The sequence below is a fragment of the Squalius cephalus genome, assembly GCF_949319135.1.
Source record: "Squalius cephalus genome assembly, chromosome: 9".
NCBI lineage: Eukaryota > Metazoa > Chordata > Actinopteri > Cypriniformes > Leuciscidae > Squalius > Squalius cephalus.
Genome location: NC_137130.1, coordinates 5,207,513 through 5,222,933, shown reverse-complemented (window position 1 = coordinate 5,222,933; position 15,421 = coordinate 5,207,513). Strand labels below are relative to the sequence as shown.

At 35.2% G+C, this 15,421-nt stretch overlaps 1 protein-coding gene across 3 annotated transcripts in view; it reads left to right on the top strand.

Moving 5' to 3' along the window:
* The first annotated feature begins 692 nt into the window (after positions 1 to 692).
* Positions 693 to 15,421, top strand: part of stk39 (serine threonine kinase 39) — a 69,720-nt gene continuing 54,991 nt past the window's right edge. For all 3 annotated transcript variants that reach the window (XM_079880341.1, XM_079880340.1, XM_079880342.1), the window contains exons 1-5: positions 693 to 965; positions 5,788 to 5,900; positions 10,712 to 10,820; positions 11,079 to 11,220; positions 13,250 to 13,305. In XM_079880341.1, the coding sequence (XP_079736467.1) occupies positions 860 to 965; positions 5,788 to 5,900; positions 10,712 to 10,820; positions 11,079 to 11,220; positions 13,250 to 13,305 (526 nt within the window). In that variant the 5' untranslated portion in view covers positions 693 to 859. The remainder of the gene's footprint in view (positions 966 to 5,787; positions 5,901 to 10,711; positions 10,821 to 11,078; positions 11,221 to 13,249; positions 13,306 to 15,421) is intronic.

The following is a 15,421-nucleotide window of genomic DNA, read 5'->3' as shown; positions in this document are numbered from 1 at the left end:
GCGGGTCACGTGTCATGGGCCCTTTAGCTGCCAAAGCTTATGAAATGGCGCCACCTGCTGGGCGATGGCCAATGTGTCCCAGCGGCCACTGCAATGCTGGGCTTCATAATTTTACATTGTACAGGTTGTTTTACAGACGTGAATACAAATAGTGATTATATCGTATCTTGCTAAATTCTTTATACATAACGCCAAATTTATCAAGACCCAAACACTTTTCAAATTTTTTTTTTAACAAAAGTGGAGTTAAATGTGTTAGCCTAGTTCATTAAGAATGCTAATGTGCATGATGATGATACATTAGCAGATGGGTTATGATAGGAAATAAATAGAAACCTGTAAAATTATTCAAAGCCATCTTTCAAAAAATTGAAATAAAAAAGCCGAAGAACTCCGAAATAAATGAAACTACCATACGTGACTGTAAAATTACGGTCTGTAAAATGACTGTAAAATGATGCAACGAAGCAGGTCACCAAACAACGTCACCATATCACCGAACCGAATCTATATTCATCAGCTAATGTATGACAATGACGATAATTGTTGTTAATGTTTTATTCTTTTTCTTTTTTTCTTCTAGCATTTAATAATAATACACAATAAAATAAAAATCAGCTAATTAACATCCACAAGCCACGCTGTAGTGATATCAGCGCGCTGAGATGAATATTCATGAGCTCAGCCTTCGCTGTAGTAGGATTGGAGATGTGTGTGTGTGTGTCTCCGGATGTGTTCTCGCAGGCGGTAGTGAATGTGAATGCTCCAGCAGCAGCAGCAGCAGAGAGAGAGAGAGAGAGTGAGAGAGTGTGTGTGTGTGTGTGAGTGAGTGTGTGAGAGCGACTCTCTCAGCATCATCATGGCGGAGCAGAGCGACTCCCCGGCGGCCGTCCAGACCCCGCAGCCCTCGCTCAGCACCAGCTGGCCCATCGTGAAGGAGGCGTACGAGCTCCAGGAGGTCATCGGTGGGTAGTTACAGATGGATTTGAGCCCGTCAGTGGCCGCAGTTTGTTGGTTTGGGCCTACCGGCTTTTTCCCCATATGCACTGGCCGATGACACTAATGCAATGCGGATGTGACAAGTGAAGCTTTCGATCATATGTTGTGAAGCTGTTGGGTGTCATGTCATGCTCAGGACAGCGCGCGCGTTATGAGTGGTGATGCATCATTGAGACGTCAGGCTACTGTGATGTTTACAGGAAAGGTGCAGGTGTGATGACACATGTGTGTAGGGAAGGTTATTTTTGCCCAAAAAAAAAAGTGCAACCAAGTTTTTGTGATTTAAGTTGATGCATAGCACAGGCCGGCGGATATTAAACAAAACACTAATAACTTATGTTTATAAATGATTTTTTTTTATAAATATTAAGTGTGATCTTGAATGTTCTGAGTGTGTAGTGTAGGTGTGGATGTTCTCAGCACTGTCTGTGAGATTTAAAGGTGTCACTTGATTTGCTGCATGCGATGCGATGCGTTTGCGCTGTGCTCGTGACGCCCTCTGCTGCGCGTGCACTGCATTTCTACTCAATCTGCTGCTTCACAAAGTTTTACACAAACAACAAAGTTTGCATACGTGTTTTATATTTTGCATCATATTTGATACATCGGGCTTTTATGGATCATATAGTGTGATATATTGAGAATATGGAGCTCACTGATACTCGAGGAGCAAAAAGCAAACTGAGCAAAATGTGCAATTTGGTGCAGATGCTGATATTTACATATGCTAAAAAGATATCATTCTTGCAATGTAAGTCAATGATATCTTTATAACTGTATAGCAGACTACTTGCATAAAATGCATATAAATGTCACTCAATATCTCGTAATAATATCTTCGTAAGATGATATTTAAATACTTAGTTTTATGATAAAAGCGCTGTAGTTTTTATTGTGGGGGCAAAATATAATGCAATACAGTGATGAACAAATAAATGCTCCTCAAAAGCACGTTGAATCCTATTTGAAACTCACATTTTAACACAAGTTTTCTAAAAAAAAAAAAGTTTTTATAATCAAGTAAACTAAGTTGCCTCAGTTCAGGAAGTGTTTACTTCATATAAAGCGTTCAAGATTTCACAGCAAAATAATATAAGCGAACTATTATGTGGTTACTGTTTTTCATAGTTTTTTTTTGTATGATTGATCAACATCAAGATGTTAGTTTAAAATTCTTTTATGATTTTTTTTCTCTATTTGGAAAAAACATTTTGCTTTCACTAGTTAATTTTAAATGGTCAATATGAGGTAATAAAATTATGCAAAGACACTTTTTAAAATAGTTTTTTTAGATGAAATATTACACACATAAGTTGTTAATCTCTAAATCAATTAAAATTAAAATTTCAGTTTTTATTTTCAACCATTAGCATGATGTTGTTAATATGATGTTGTAAATATACATATTACACTGTTGGCGTGTAGCGCATTACTAAATAATTAATTACTGTAATTTAATTATTTTTCACTTGAAAAAGTACAGTAAGGGATACTGTAGACTACAGAACAATTCTATATCAAATAATAGTGGAGTTAACATCAGAATTTAATGTTTAATGTTATTATAACCTTCTTCCTTTAAATACTTTGGTCAGTTCAAGAATACTTTATGCAATTTTATATTATTTATTTGAAAGAATTAAAAGAGCAGTTTCATGTCTATCCTTGTTTAACTGGTTGAGGTTGATGGGATTTAGAAAGTAATTAGTAATAAGTTATGCAATAATTAATTTAATTAATTAATTACTTTTAAGAGTAACTTGCCCAACATTTGGCCTATTAAAATAGTTCCTCTGTTGTTCTTCTGCTCATCGGTGCGTGACGTGTTCAGGACCCCCTCCTTATCTCTCAGCCACAGTTGGCACAGTACCACACTCTTGCAGTGTGTGTTTGTGTGTGTTTACAGTCACAAACACAATGTGCTATATCTAATGTGAATCAGCAACTGGCTATAAATGTTTAATTCATTTATTGTTGAGTAAATGTGTAAATTGATCAACCAAACCGCCTCTGTCAAATTAAGTCTAATACATTTTGAGTAGATAGATTGTAGTCAGATTTATTTGATTTTTTATTAAAAAATATATAAAAAATGTTTCACGGTTTCAACAAAAATATGAAGCAGCACAACATTGATGATAATAAGAAATGTTTCTTGAGCAGCAAATCATCATATTAGAATGATTTCTGAAGGATCATGTGACACTGAAGACTGGAGTAATGATGCTGAAAATTCAGCTTTGATCACAGGAATAAATTACATTCGAAAATATATTACAATAGAAAAGAGTCATTTTAAATTGTAATAATATTTCACAACACTACTGTTTTTACTGCATTTCTGATCAAGCAAATACAAAAAATGTGTGTGTGTATATATATATATATATATATATATATATATATATATAAATAAAAGAAAAACATAAAAAAATCTTATTGACAGAAAACTTTCTGAATGGTATTATTTAGATTTTTATTAAGTTATGTATTTTGTGTTATCATATTATTTTGATATTATTTTGTCCCTGTGCCAATTTTGTGTGTATGTGTGTGAGTGTGTATTTATTTGTGGTCAAACAATATTATTATTATTTTTTTTTTTATGTTCGGAGAGAATGGCCTATATAATGCTGAAATACAGTTGCAGGAAAAAAAAGTATGTGAACCCACTGAGTTTCTGCAAAGTCCCTTTAAGGCAAGTCATTTCGCTCGGCGGCCATCTTTGGCCATCTCTCGGGCAGCTATTTCAGTCGTGCAAGTACAGCTCTTATCTCTTTGAACAAGAAAACATCAAATTCTCCAAAGCTGTTAAAGCTTACGATTAAATATCATATTTGAAATCACCATTGAAATCTGACAACAACTGTCTCATAAATTTTGTTTCTAAATCCTCAGAAACAAAAAGAAAAACTTTTCAGGCTAATGCGCATGTGCAGTCATAATTTCTATAGCAACTCAAGCTTCTAACAGCAGCTTCAGTGACACCATGAATTTCCCAATTCCCTATTGGCCCTTTTACTTAAAAGGCGGGATTTATTCTGCCATATTGTGCGGTACACTTTCTCCCATTTATAGTAGTATGAGTGCACCATCGTTGTATATCTAAAGTCTGGTTTCTGCCTGGTTTCATTAAATGACTTCCCAGACAGTGTTTTGTATGAAGGTACCTTCTAAGAAAGTGGATTCAGACACTATGAGGCAGAGCTGGCACAATTCTGGATACATTGAGAATCAAGATTTTTTTTTTTTCAACTAGAGGTCACGATTCACTCACGATTCTGAACAGACAAACTAAACAAAATATCTTGAAAATGTTAAATTCTGTTGTCTATGTAATTTTTTTTTTATTAATTTAAAAAAAATGTTTCAATGAATGATTCAATGACTTGATTGAATTATTCACTTTTTTAATTTCTGGATGAATCATGGTTTTGAACGAATCTCTTGAATGAATGATTCAATCCTTATTTGAAGCGCCAAGATACTTTCAAAAGTTGATTTGCTCTATTATTTCGATCTCTATGGTAGACATCACTGTTTATATAAGTTTAGAAACTTTTATTCTAGTACTTAGTGATAATTTGACTATTTGTCTCAGAAATAACGATACTGTGTGGTTGAAAATACCGTTTGTGAAGCAGTTTCATATCTATACATGAATGATTTCTCTGGGTCAGCGTGAGCATTGAATGTTCTGGTGTGATTTTGTCAAAGCTTCAATAGACACAGGCGAATCGTTGTCCATTCGGGAATGAGATTGCATCTGTGTTTGAATATAGTGATTAATCATGCAGCTCTATTATGAGGTCATGTCTAATGATCTAGAACAAATTTGAGTGAGCTTAGCCATAACCAAGCAAATATCTAGTACCTACAATGCAGATTTCGCAGTAGTAATTGAATCATAAGTTGACAAGTATTAAAAAAATTGACATTTGACTGCATGCACAGCATTGTGGGATATCAGTGTAGGACACTTTCAAAAACCAAGAGAGATCTCAAAACACCTCAGAATAAAATGTTTTGCAAGATGAAAATGGTTTTTTAATGGTTTTCCATGACACATGGTGAAACTGTCTATAAATGGAGAAAGTTCAGCAGCGCTGTGGGTGTTCTGCAAAGATGACTGATAGAGGAAGCCATCGCTGTCCCAAAAAAAAGCATCGCTGCACGTCCGAAGTGGGCAAGAAGTCTCCTGGACAGCTTGCTGACATTGATGGGAAAATGAATTCCCAAGTTGATCAGATTCAGGACATTTTTCAGGAGACTGAAGGCCATCTGTCCGCCAGCTGAAACGGGACCCAAACCACACAAGTAAATCATCCAATAAAAATATGCCACCTTGAGTGACCCTGACTTCAGCCTGAATATTGCAGAACTGAAACCGTTTTGTTTGCTGGTTTAGAAAAGGTTACGCTGCCAAAGGACAGCCAATTGGATTCACATACTTTTCCCACTCACACTATGCATATTTGCTGACTGTTTGTCTGTTGCTGATGAGTTGATTGAGAGGATTGAGCATTACATGGTAAATACAATGTTCAAATACAATGATTGAAATAATATGCACGCGCATTTCTAGTATAGCATGCAATTTGTCTCCTTTACAGTAAAGCTACTTATCAAAGCGTCACACGCGTCTGATATCAATCCTATAAGCACATCATATGATCAGCTGCACCTGCTGTGCACAAGCTTTTATTTTCCAGAGGGCTTGTTTACTGTCTGCCTTTCATCTAGAATAATGTCTTTGTTCATTAGAGACGTGTATACTGTGTTTTGTAGGTAGCGGAGCCACAGCAGTCGTCCAGGCCGCTCTTTGTAACCCACGACAGGAGCGTGTGGCCATCAAGAGAATCAACCTGGAGAAATGCCAGACCAGCATGGATGAGCTGTTGGTGAGGAACAACATAAAAACAGCTGTGTCTACTCATGCAGGTTTTGCCATACACATGCATATGCATGTTAACACACACACACACACACTCACGTTTTATGGGGATTTTCCATAGACATAATGGTTTTTATACTTTACAAACTGTATATTCTATCCCCCTACACTAACCCTATCCCCAAACCTACACATCACAGAAAACTTTCTGCAATTTTAGATTTTCAAAAAACATTATTCTGTATGATTAATATGCTTGTTTCCTCATGGGGACCAAAAAAATGTCCTCACAAGCCAAGGTCAAAATTTATTGATATTACTATACTTGTGGAACATTTGGCACACACACACACACACACACACACACACACACACACACACACACACACACACACACACACACACACACACACACACACACACACACACACACACACACACACACACACACACACACACACACACACACATTCTTGTACATCTATCTTTATGAGGACATTCATTGACACAATGCAATCTCTAGCCGCTTACCCTAACCTTACCCATCACAACTAAGTGCCTAACCCGACCCCTGACCCTAAACCGACCCTTAACCTCATTATAACCTTATCCCTAAAACCAAGCCTTGACCCTCAAACAGGCCTTTAAAGGCTCTCAGAAAGTGAGGAGCGGCCAACATGTCCTCACTGTACTCTCTTTGTCCTCACTCCAATGGTCTAAAACTCAAACTGGTCCTCACAAAGATAGTTGTACAAGTACACACACACACACACACACACACACACACACACACACACACACACACATACTCACACTCACACTCACACTCACACACACACACACACACACACACACACACACACACACACACACACACACACACACACACACACACACACACACACACACACACTCACACTATCACACTATATGGAATCGCAAAGAGTTGGAGGTGAATTGCAATTTGTTTGTTTGATCAGCCTGACTGGACCGGGATAAGCAATATTGGATCGACCAATGACATCAGTTTGGAGCCTGTCATCATTTGCTTCCAGAAGTATTTTTTTTTCCTATTCATTTTCATCTTTCATGAACGGTATTCCAAAATAATCTTAAATAAAGAGCCAAACTAACCCAGATAAATCACAACTTTATAACCTTTGATTTAAAGCAGAAAATGAGAATAAAAAAAGTATGGTGAATGATGTATTCGAGTCAGAAATTCTGCGCGCAATGTGTATAAATTGCTCTGTATTTGAAGATAACTGTGAAATATTTAAAAGAAATTGACTGAAAGAAATGCAAAAAAGTATTGAAAGAAATTCATATTTGTATTCAGAAAGGATGCAAATTGATCAAAAGTAACAGTTAAGATATAATATTTCTACTTCAAATACATGCTGGTTTTTTTACTTTCCGTTAATTAAACAAAAATTAAGTAGCAGATAATAATAAATATTTCTTGAGTAGCAAATCATCATATTAGAATGATTTCTGAAGGATCATGTGACACTGAAGACTGGAGTAATGATGCTAAAAATTCAGCTTTGATCACAGGAATAAATTACATTTTAGAAAACAGGTATTTTAAATTGTAACAATATTTCACAATATTACTATTTTACTGTGTTTTTTGATCAAATAAATGCATCCTTGGTGAGCATAAGAATCTTCTTTCAAAAATATTGTAAAAATGGTACCGAACTCAAACCTTTGAATGGTAGTATATACAGATGCAGAAGTTGACTGAGACTCGTTTACTTCGTTCGCAATGCTTCATGGGAGTGGGCGATCGCTCTTTTTATATCGGAAAATCTGTTTCAGAAACATTCATTTGAAATCATCCTGACTTATTGCTTCTTTAGAGGTATCAGATTATATTATGTCTTAAAATACTTGAATACTACAGTTACCTTTTCATTGATTACATAATTACATGTTATTAAATTATTCATTGATTCTCCCTACTACTTCTTTTCTATCTTTTAAATTTTCCTTTCTAAAAAATATATCCGTTCAGAAGGTCTTCCAGGTTTGTTGAATCTCACACACAGTATTTGATCACTGGATTTACAGAAATCATTTCACTTTTCAGTGTTTTCTCAACATTTCAACATTGCATATCTAATCAACTTCTGACAAACACATTCATTATTATTTGAATTATCAATTATGAATTATAGTGAGTCATTTAACCATGTTTCTGGAAGGCTTTTGTCTTTCAAACACATGCAATGCAGGGATTCCCCAACTTTCTTGTCAGCTGAACCTCTTTGACCTGATACTGTATATTTACTTGAAGTAAGTTAATAAGTTAGGTCAATAATAAAATTCAATCAATAATAATAAATAATAAAATTAAATTCATGGTGCTCTGATGTCTGTTAACGGTCACATGACATGCAGGTAAACAGATTTTGAAGTATTTTTAGTAGGTGTTTTATTTTATTTTAAAATGATTTATTGTAATTTAAAATTTTAATGATTTAATTAATAGCTTTTCAATAAACTCAGGAACTCCTGCAGTTCCATCATGAGCCCCAGTCTGGGAAACTCTGACGTAATGTAATATTTAATGCACTTCATGTTGTTTATAACAAAGAATGGAATATATTTTCAGTGTATACAGTGTAATACATGGATACAATGGAATATATATCAAATCAATGTAATAAACGAGTTAGGTCAAAAGTAATCTAAAAGTAATTAAAAAAGTAGTCAGATTATAGTACCATAAATATATAATGTATAATATATAAAATATGTTTGGAATCAGTAACTGACTACAATAAATAATCTACCCAGCACTGAGACACAATTATCATTGTTTTACCTTCGAGCAGTTTTAATTAGATTTTAAACTTCAACAAACACTTCAGATTTAATCATTTTGAAGGAATAAATGACTTGATAATGTGCATGTGCATTAAACGTACAATGTAAGTGTTTCAAAAGTCAATTAAATCATTAATCACAATTATTTGTAGGATGATTGATCATTAGCCAACACTTATAGTTGTGACTGCCCTAGTTTCTCATGAATGTGTTTCATATCTGTCAAAGACACACGTTACATGCTTTTCTCACAGCGCGCTTTCCCTACTGTTATCATGCGCGCACACACGCACACACACACACACACACACACACACACACACACACACACACACACACACACACACACACACACACACACACACACACACACACACACACACACACACACACACACACACACACACACACACACACACACACACACACACACACACACACACACACACCCAGCAGGCCTTTCACTCCGACACTCATGACTGAGTTGTTTTCCATTGATCTTTGTTTTGGTGCAGAGAGACTGGAAACTGATGGTTTGATTAATGACTATTCTGCCGCGAAAACAAGTTTATTCCCGGAGATGGGAATCTGCTATAAGCATCTCTCAGATTTACTCTCAAATTGGCTGACACAGAAATATGGGTTTGTGTAAATTTATGCGGAACCCAGGCATACATACGCAATGACCTTTTTCAATTTTCTTCAGATTTGGATCTTGCAGGTTTTTTATTAAAGCCTTATATATTATTATAACATATGAAATTACTTCATCAGTTGTATGTTGTTGACCTGCAAGAAAAATGCCATTTTTTCTGCTTTGAAATAAACTGAAAAACAGCTTTAATCCTGAAGCATTGATTAGCATTTCACATGTCGAGGATTAGAGTTTTTTATTTGTCTGATGTTTTCAGAAGTAAAGATTGCTCATTAAATCAGGATCAGGTAGTCCGAGTGAGTGGAGGCGGAGACTAATTTGCATATTAATGTATCCGCGTATACTAAATGAAGTAATGGTGTAGTTACATTCAAGCTATGTTAAGGCATGAAACAATTATTTTAACTGGAAAAAAAGTTGAAAAATTATATTTGGATTATCAAAGATGACTTTTGGATAAAGTTATTGGCTGCAGGGGGACTTTAAATGTAGTTTTAAAAATATATATATTTTTTAATACTAATCATTACCATGGCATGTATACACATCAATATAACAACATTTATATGCATATTATTGAAACATTTTAATACATTTAGAGAACTACATTTTGAATGATGGCTCAAATAAATCGTTTAATCAAATTGAATAAATGTTTTTATGCAATGGACAGTAAGATCTGATTCATGTACATTTGCATTAATTCATTTAGCAGACACTTTTATCCAAAGTGAGGAGCAAAAGCAATTTTTTAAAGAGCCAACAATATACATGACATTACAGTAATGAGAATTGATTTTTTTTTTTCTAATAGGATAATGAAAATTGGAGGATAAATGTGTTTAATTGGTATTTACATGTTTTAGAAGTCAAACAATTCATAGTCATAAACATGGGCTTAATTTCCTTTTTTGATTTTGGGGTGAAATATGACCTGAACACACAGATTTGGTGAGATTTATTCTATTGGTGAATGGTGTCTTTTATAAATCAGTTCAAGAACTTCTCTCTGTTTCTACCTTTGCAATCACGTTGATGTGCATGCATTATTTACATTTACATTTACATTTATTCATTTAGCTGACGCTTTTATCCAAAGCGACTTACAATTGCTATATGTGTCAGAGGTCGCACGCCTCAGGAGCAACTAGGGGTTAAGTGTCTTGCTCAGGGACACATTGGTGTCTCACAGTGGATTCGAACCCGGGTCTCTCACACCAAAGGCATGTGTCTTATCCACTGCGCCACACACACCCCTATGTATAAAGCACATAGACATAATTAAAGACGTGCATTATGAAGCTAGACACCTCCATCTGTCTCCACAGAAAGAGATCCAAGCCATGAGCCAGTGTAACCATCCAAACGTGGTCACATACTACACTTCATTCGTTGTGAAAGATGAACTTTGGCTCGTCATGAAACTCTTGAGTGGAGGTGAGAGGAATCAGTCTTATTGTATTCATTTTTAACACTAAATGTATTGTTTCATCATTTAAAACAAACTGCTTATGAAATGTTTTGCCTGAAAAGTGTGGTTGTGTTTTTTAAATGTCATTTTGATTTGATAATGTTGTCCAATTCTCACTTTCTGTGTCTAAATACTATTTGTGGCAACTGTATCTGTTATATGCATGTATATTTTGTAGACTTGCATGTGTTTTGTGTGATTTACAAGGCTTTTTATTCATCCAGGATCAGTGTTAGACATCATAAAGCACACGTTCATCAAAGGAGAGCATAAAAACGGTGTCCTAGATGAATCCACAATAGCAACCATTCTGAAGGAAGTACTGGAGGGATTAGATTATCTCCACAAAAATGGGCAGATTCACAGGTAAGGAAAAATCTATTATTGTCACTATTCCACTATGTAACTCCCTTCCAATCACAGGCCATTTGCGTCAGTCCTACTTGAACTTAAAGTTTTCCTGGTTAGTGGCATCAAAGTGGGAAGAAAAAAATACTCAAAAGAGCTTTTTAAAACACCTACTAAGTAAATACCAAGTAAATTAGACATCCATATTTCACTTTGGCCCTGTTTACTCCTGGTATTTTAAAGGGTTAGTTCACCCAAAAATGAAAATGATCCCATAATTGACTCACCCTCAAGCCATCCTAGGTGTATATGACAATCAGAGTTACAGTAAGAAATATCCTGGCTCTTCCAAGCTTTATAATGAGAATGAATAGAGCCTGAGATTTTGAAGCCCAAAAAAGCGCATCCACCCATCATAAAAAAATCCATATGGCTCCATATGGTAATAATGCCTTCTGAAAAACAAAACAAAACACCAGTCACAAATTAGTCTAATAAGTCTAAAACGAGAATTTTTAAAGAGAAATGTCGGAGGAGCTTGAGTTTGTTATTTGTTTGAACCGCGAGGTGCGTCTACTCTCACCTAAGCTTACGCCTAATTCCTAAATCGTACGCCGGAACTCAACTCTTTCGTGAACGCATGAACGGACGTTACCAGAAGCTACTGATTACAGTTTATAAAGGTTTAAATATGGATCATTTTCTTACAAAAACGCATGGCTTCTCTTCAGAAGGCCATTATTAACACCCTCTATGGATTACTTTTATGATGGATGGATGCACTTTTTTGGTCTTCAAAATCTCAGGTTCTATTCACTCCTATTATAAAGCTTGGAAGAGCCAGGATATTTTTTTTTATATAACTCTGATAGTGTTTGTCTGAAAGAAGAAAGTCATATACACCTAGGATGGCTTTAGGGTGAGTAAATGATGGGATAGTTTTCATTTTGGGGTGAACTAACCCTTTAAGATGCGTTTTGGTCTATCGGATCACAAGTAGACGAGGGAGACACATTCCTGTTTATACCTGGTGTTTTAATCCGTCTCTTTTCTCCACTTTCAACCACTTCTGTCCTGATTTCTTCGAGGGAAGGGTCTATGGGTGGGTAAATGTATGGGCTTTTTCAGGTCTTTCGATCTAATGGACAAAATAAGCTCTTGCAATTTACATATGAACGCGACTGGAGACGAGGTAAAACATACAGAGCATCAGCTTTAGTTTCTGCTCTGACAGCCGAAAGATCACGAACGCTGTGAGTGTGTGTTAGAAATCAGGAATGATGAGAGAACGTTGTACTTGGTACATTTTTCATCTTCAAACCAAACTTGGGTCTCCAGCCGACAAAGTTTAAATCGAACATGGACAAGCTCAAAGCTTTTTAGACCCCGTTTACACCTGTATTTAGTGTCGTCCACTTGTGATCCGATCGACCAAAATGCATCTTAATACCAGGTGTAAACACGGCCTTAATCATACTTGAACTTGAAGTTTAGTTAGAGGCATCATTGTTTTGAAAGATACTCAAAAGAGTTTTTTTTTAAACACCTACTTAGTAAATTAGACATCCATGAACATAACTGCATATTTCACTTTGTTTTCTGAGTTATATTTGGAAGGACATAAATAAGGATTTAATTCTGATGAAGTTTACACAAATTCTCTGCAGTATTGATTTCAGATTTACCCGGGCCTAAATGACAAAATGATTTATAGCTTGTCATTTCACATGCATTTCAGATGGTCTCTTCCTGTTTGAGTGAACAACTCTTGGTCCAAATAGGATGCAAATTGGCCAGACTTTATGCTGACAGTCAAACGTCTGGTTTTGTGAAACTAGAGTAAAATATGCTTTAATTAAATTCCTCTGCATGTTAAGTGCTGAAAAATACTAATGTGGTCTTTTCCCTCCAGGCCATCACTGCTGTAATAATGGTCTGAAAAATTCATAAACATGCGGATTCATTCTTCAGCCACTGGCATTATTGTTAATGTTTAAGATTATAATAAACCGTGACGTGTGTGTGCTTTGTCTTGGTTTGACCTCAGGGACGTGAAGGCTGGTAATATTCTACTGGGAGAAGATGGATCGGTGCAGATCGCAGGTTTGTAACTTTGTTTGCCTTTGACTTTACTGAAACTTTACCGTAGATTTTCTGAAAATTTTTTGTTCCTTTTTGTATTAAAGTTAGTTAATACTTAGTAAGTTAAACCACCAACATCTTGTCTGGCCTAGCAACCAGCTTAGGACAAAAATGTTAAAACATGTTAGCAACATGCTAATTCATGTTAATAACAACATGTTAAAACATGTTAGCAACATGATCATTCATGCTAGAAACATGTTAAAATATGCTGGCAACATGTTAAAACATTAGCAATATGTTAACATGTTAGCAATGTGCTGTCATATTCATTCATGCTAGCAACATGCTAGCAAAGTGTTAAAACCTATTTTTTTACAGTCTATGGTTAAAACAAGCTAGAGACATTTTTATCAATTTACAGGGCTGCCAACTTTTGAGTTTAACTTGGAGTGAGATTTTTTTTTTTCGGGGGGGTGGGGGGGTGGGTGGGGGGGTTAGAGGTATGTCAAAACAAATATTGCATCACAATAAGTGTAATTGTGATTGTCAAAACATTTGGTAACTAAATAGAATTTTATGAAGTTTAGTGACAACATGTTACAATGTTTACATTGTACAATGACTGGTAGGATACAGTTTTTATTATTGCTTGACAAAAATTTCAAGATTTCAATTCCATTTTTGTGATTTGATTCCGATTTTGATTCAATATTGACTAATTTGGATACATGTTTATTTTAAATTTTATTTAAAACAAGTAATATATATATGAATATAATATAATTTATATAAAAATAAACTTGACTTGACTTGACTTAATAAAAACTCGGTGAGTGTTTTAGCGCAATTTTCTCACCTCATGGGATCACAACACTAAGAGATAGTAAATCTTTTCCTGGATTTTTTTTGTGCGTTCCCGAGATTAGACCTTCCTTAACATAATGCCGAAAACCCGAAGTCTCTAGGTGGTCTGGTTGAGGAGTAGATAGAAGTGCAAGATTGGTGCGCACAGACGCACAGAACAGAAATCATGAGTTAACAGTCGCAATTTGTCCGGTGGAAAATTGCGCTAAAAATAATCTCACCTAATGCTGTAAACATAGAGGGCCCAATCTGCTGGTATTATTAAAGGTTAAAAATAACAAATTAAATTAAATATAATGTAGTTTTTGTTATAATAACAATTATTTAATGACATAAGTAAAAATATAATAAATATGTAATATAGTGCTCAGCAAAATCTCCTCTCTAGCTATTTTTTCTATTCAGTTAACATGCTATGGACATTAAATGGCTTTCCTGAGGTAAATGTAACGTTATGTGACATAATTGTTCTCCTGCTGTTATATTGACCTCTTTCCGTGGTTGAAAAACACCAATTGGTCGATATTATGTATACTTTCGGTAAGTTGTACTGCATCTTTAAATAAAAAAGTAACAGATGATCGGTTCACGTGCACTTGAACTGAGGCGCTCAGCGATCCGTCACGTCACATTTACAAGCGCCAAACGTATTTTTGTCTGAATTTCGTAATACAATTGACGGAATCTAAGAGCTGAGAGTTAGTTTAATATTAAAAAAAGTACCTCTTTGCTCCGCAATTTTTCTGTGCGTGAGAAAATGGATGTGTGGCGTGAGAGCGTGTGAAAAGTGTCAATTGCGTGAGTCTCACGCTCAATGCGTGAGAGTTGGCAGCCCTGCAATTTGGTAAGACATGCTAGTAACATGCTAATTCATGTTGACGTTAAAATGCTTGCAACATGTTAATAAATGCTAGCAATGTATAGCGTGTTAAAACATGAAATCTAAATAATACTAGACACATGCATTTAAATGATAACAACATGATAAAACTTGTTAGCAACATGATAAAACATGCTGAAAGCTTATAAAATGAATAGAAGTCTTTGTCAACATAAAAGTTTGTCCCAATGAACTTCACTTTCTAGTTTTAAGAGTGAGATAGATAGATAGATAGATAGATAGATAGATAGATAGATAGATAGATAGATAGATGGATGTTATAAAAAACTTAACGTTATACATGGACCTCAGGGGAAAACATAAAATGATATAAAAGATGTATGACTCAGAATATGTTATAAATTTCTTTGTTGCTCTTAACTGATTTTG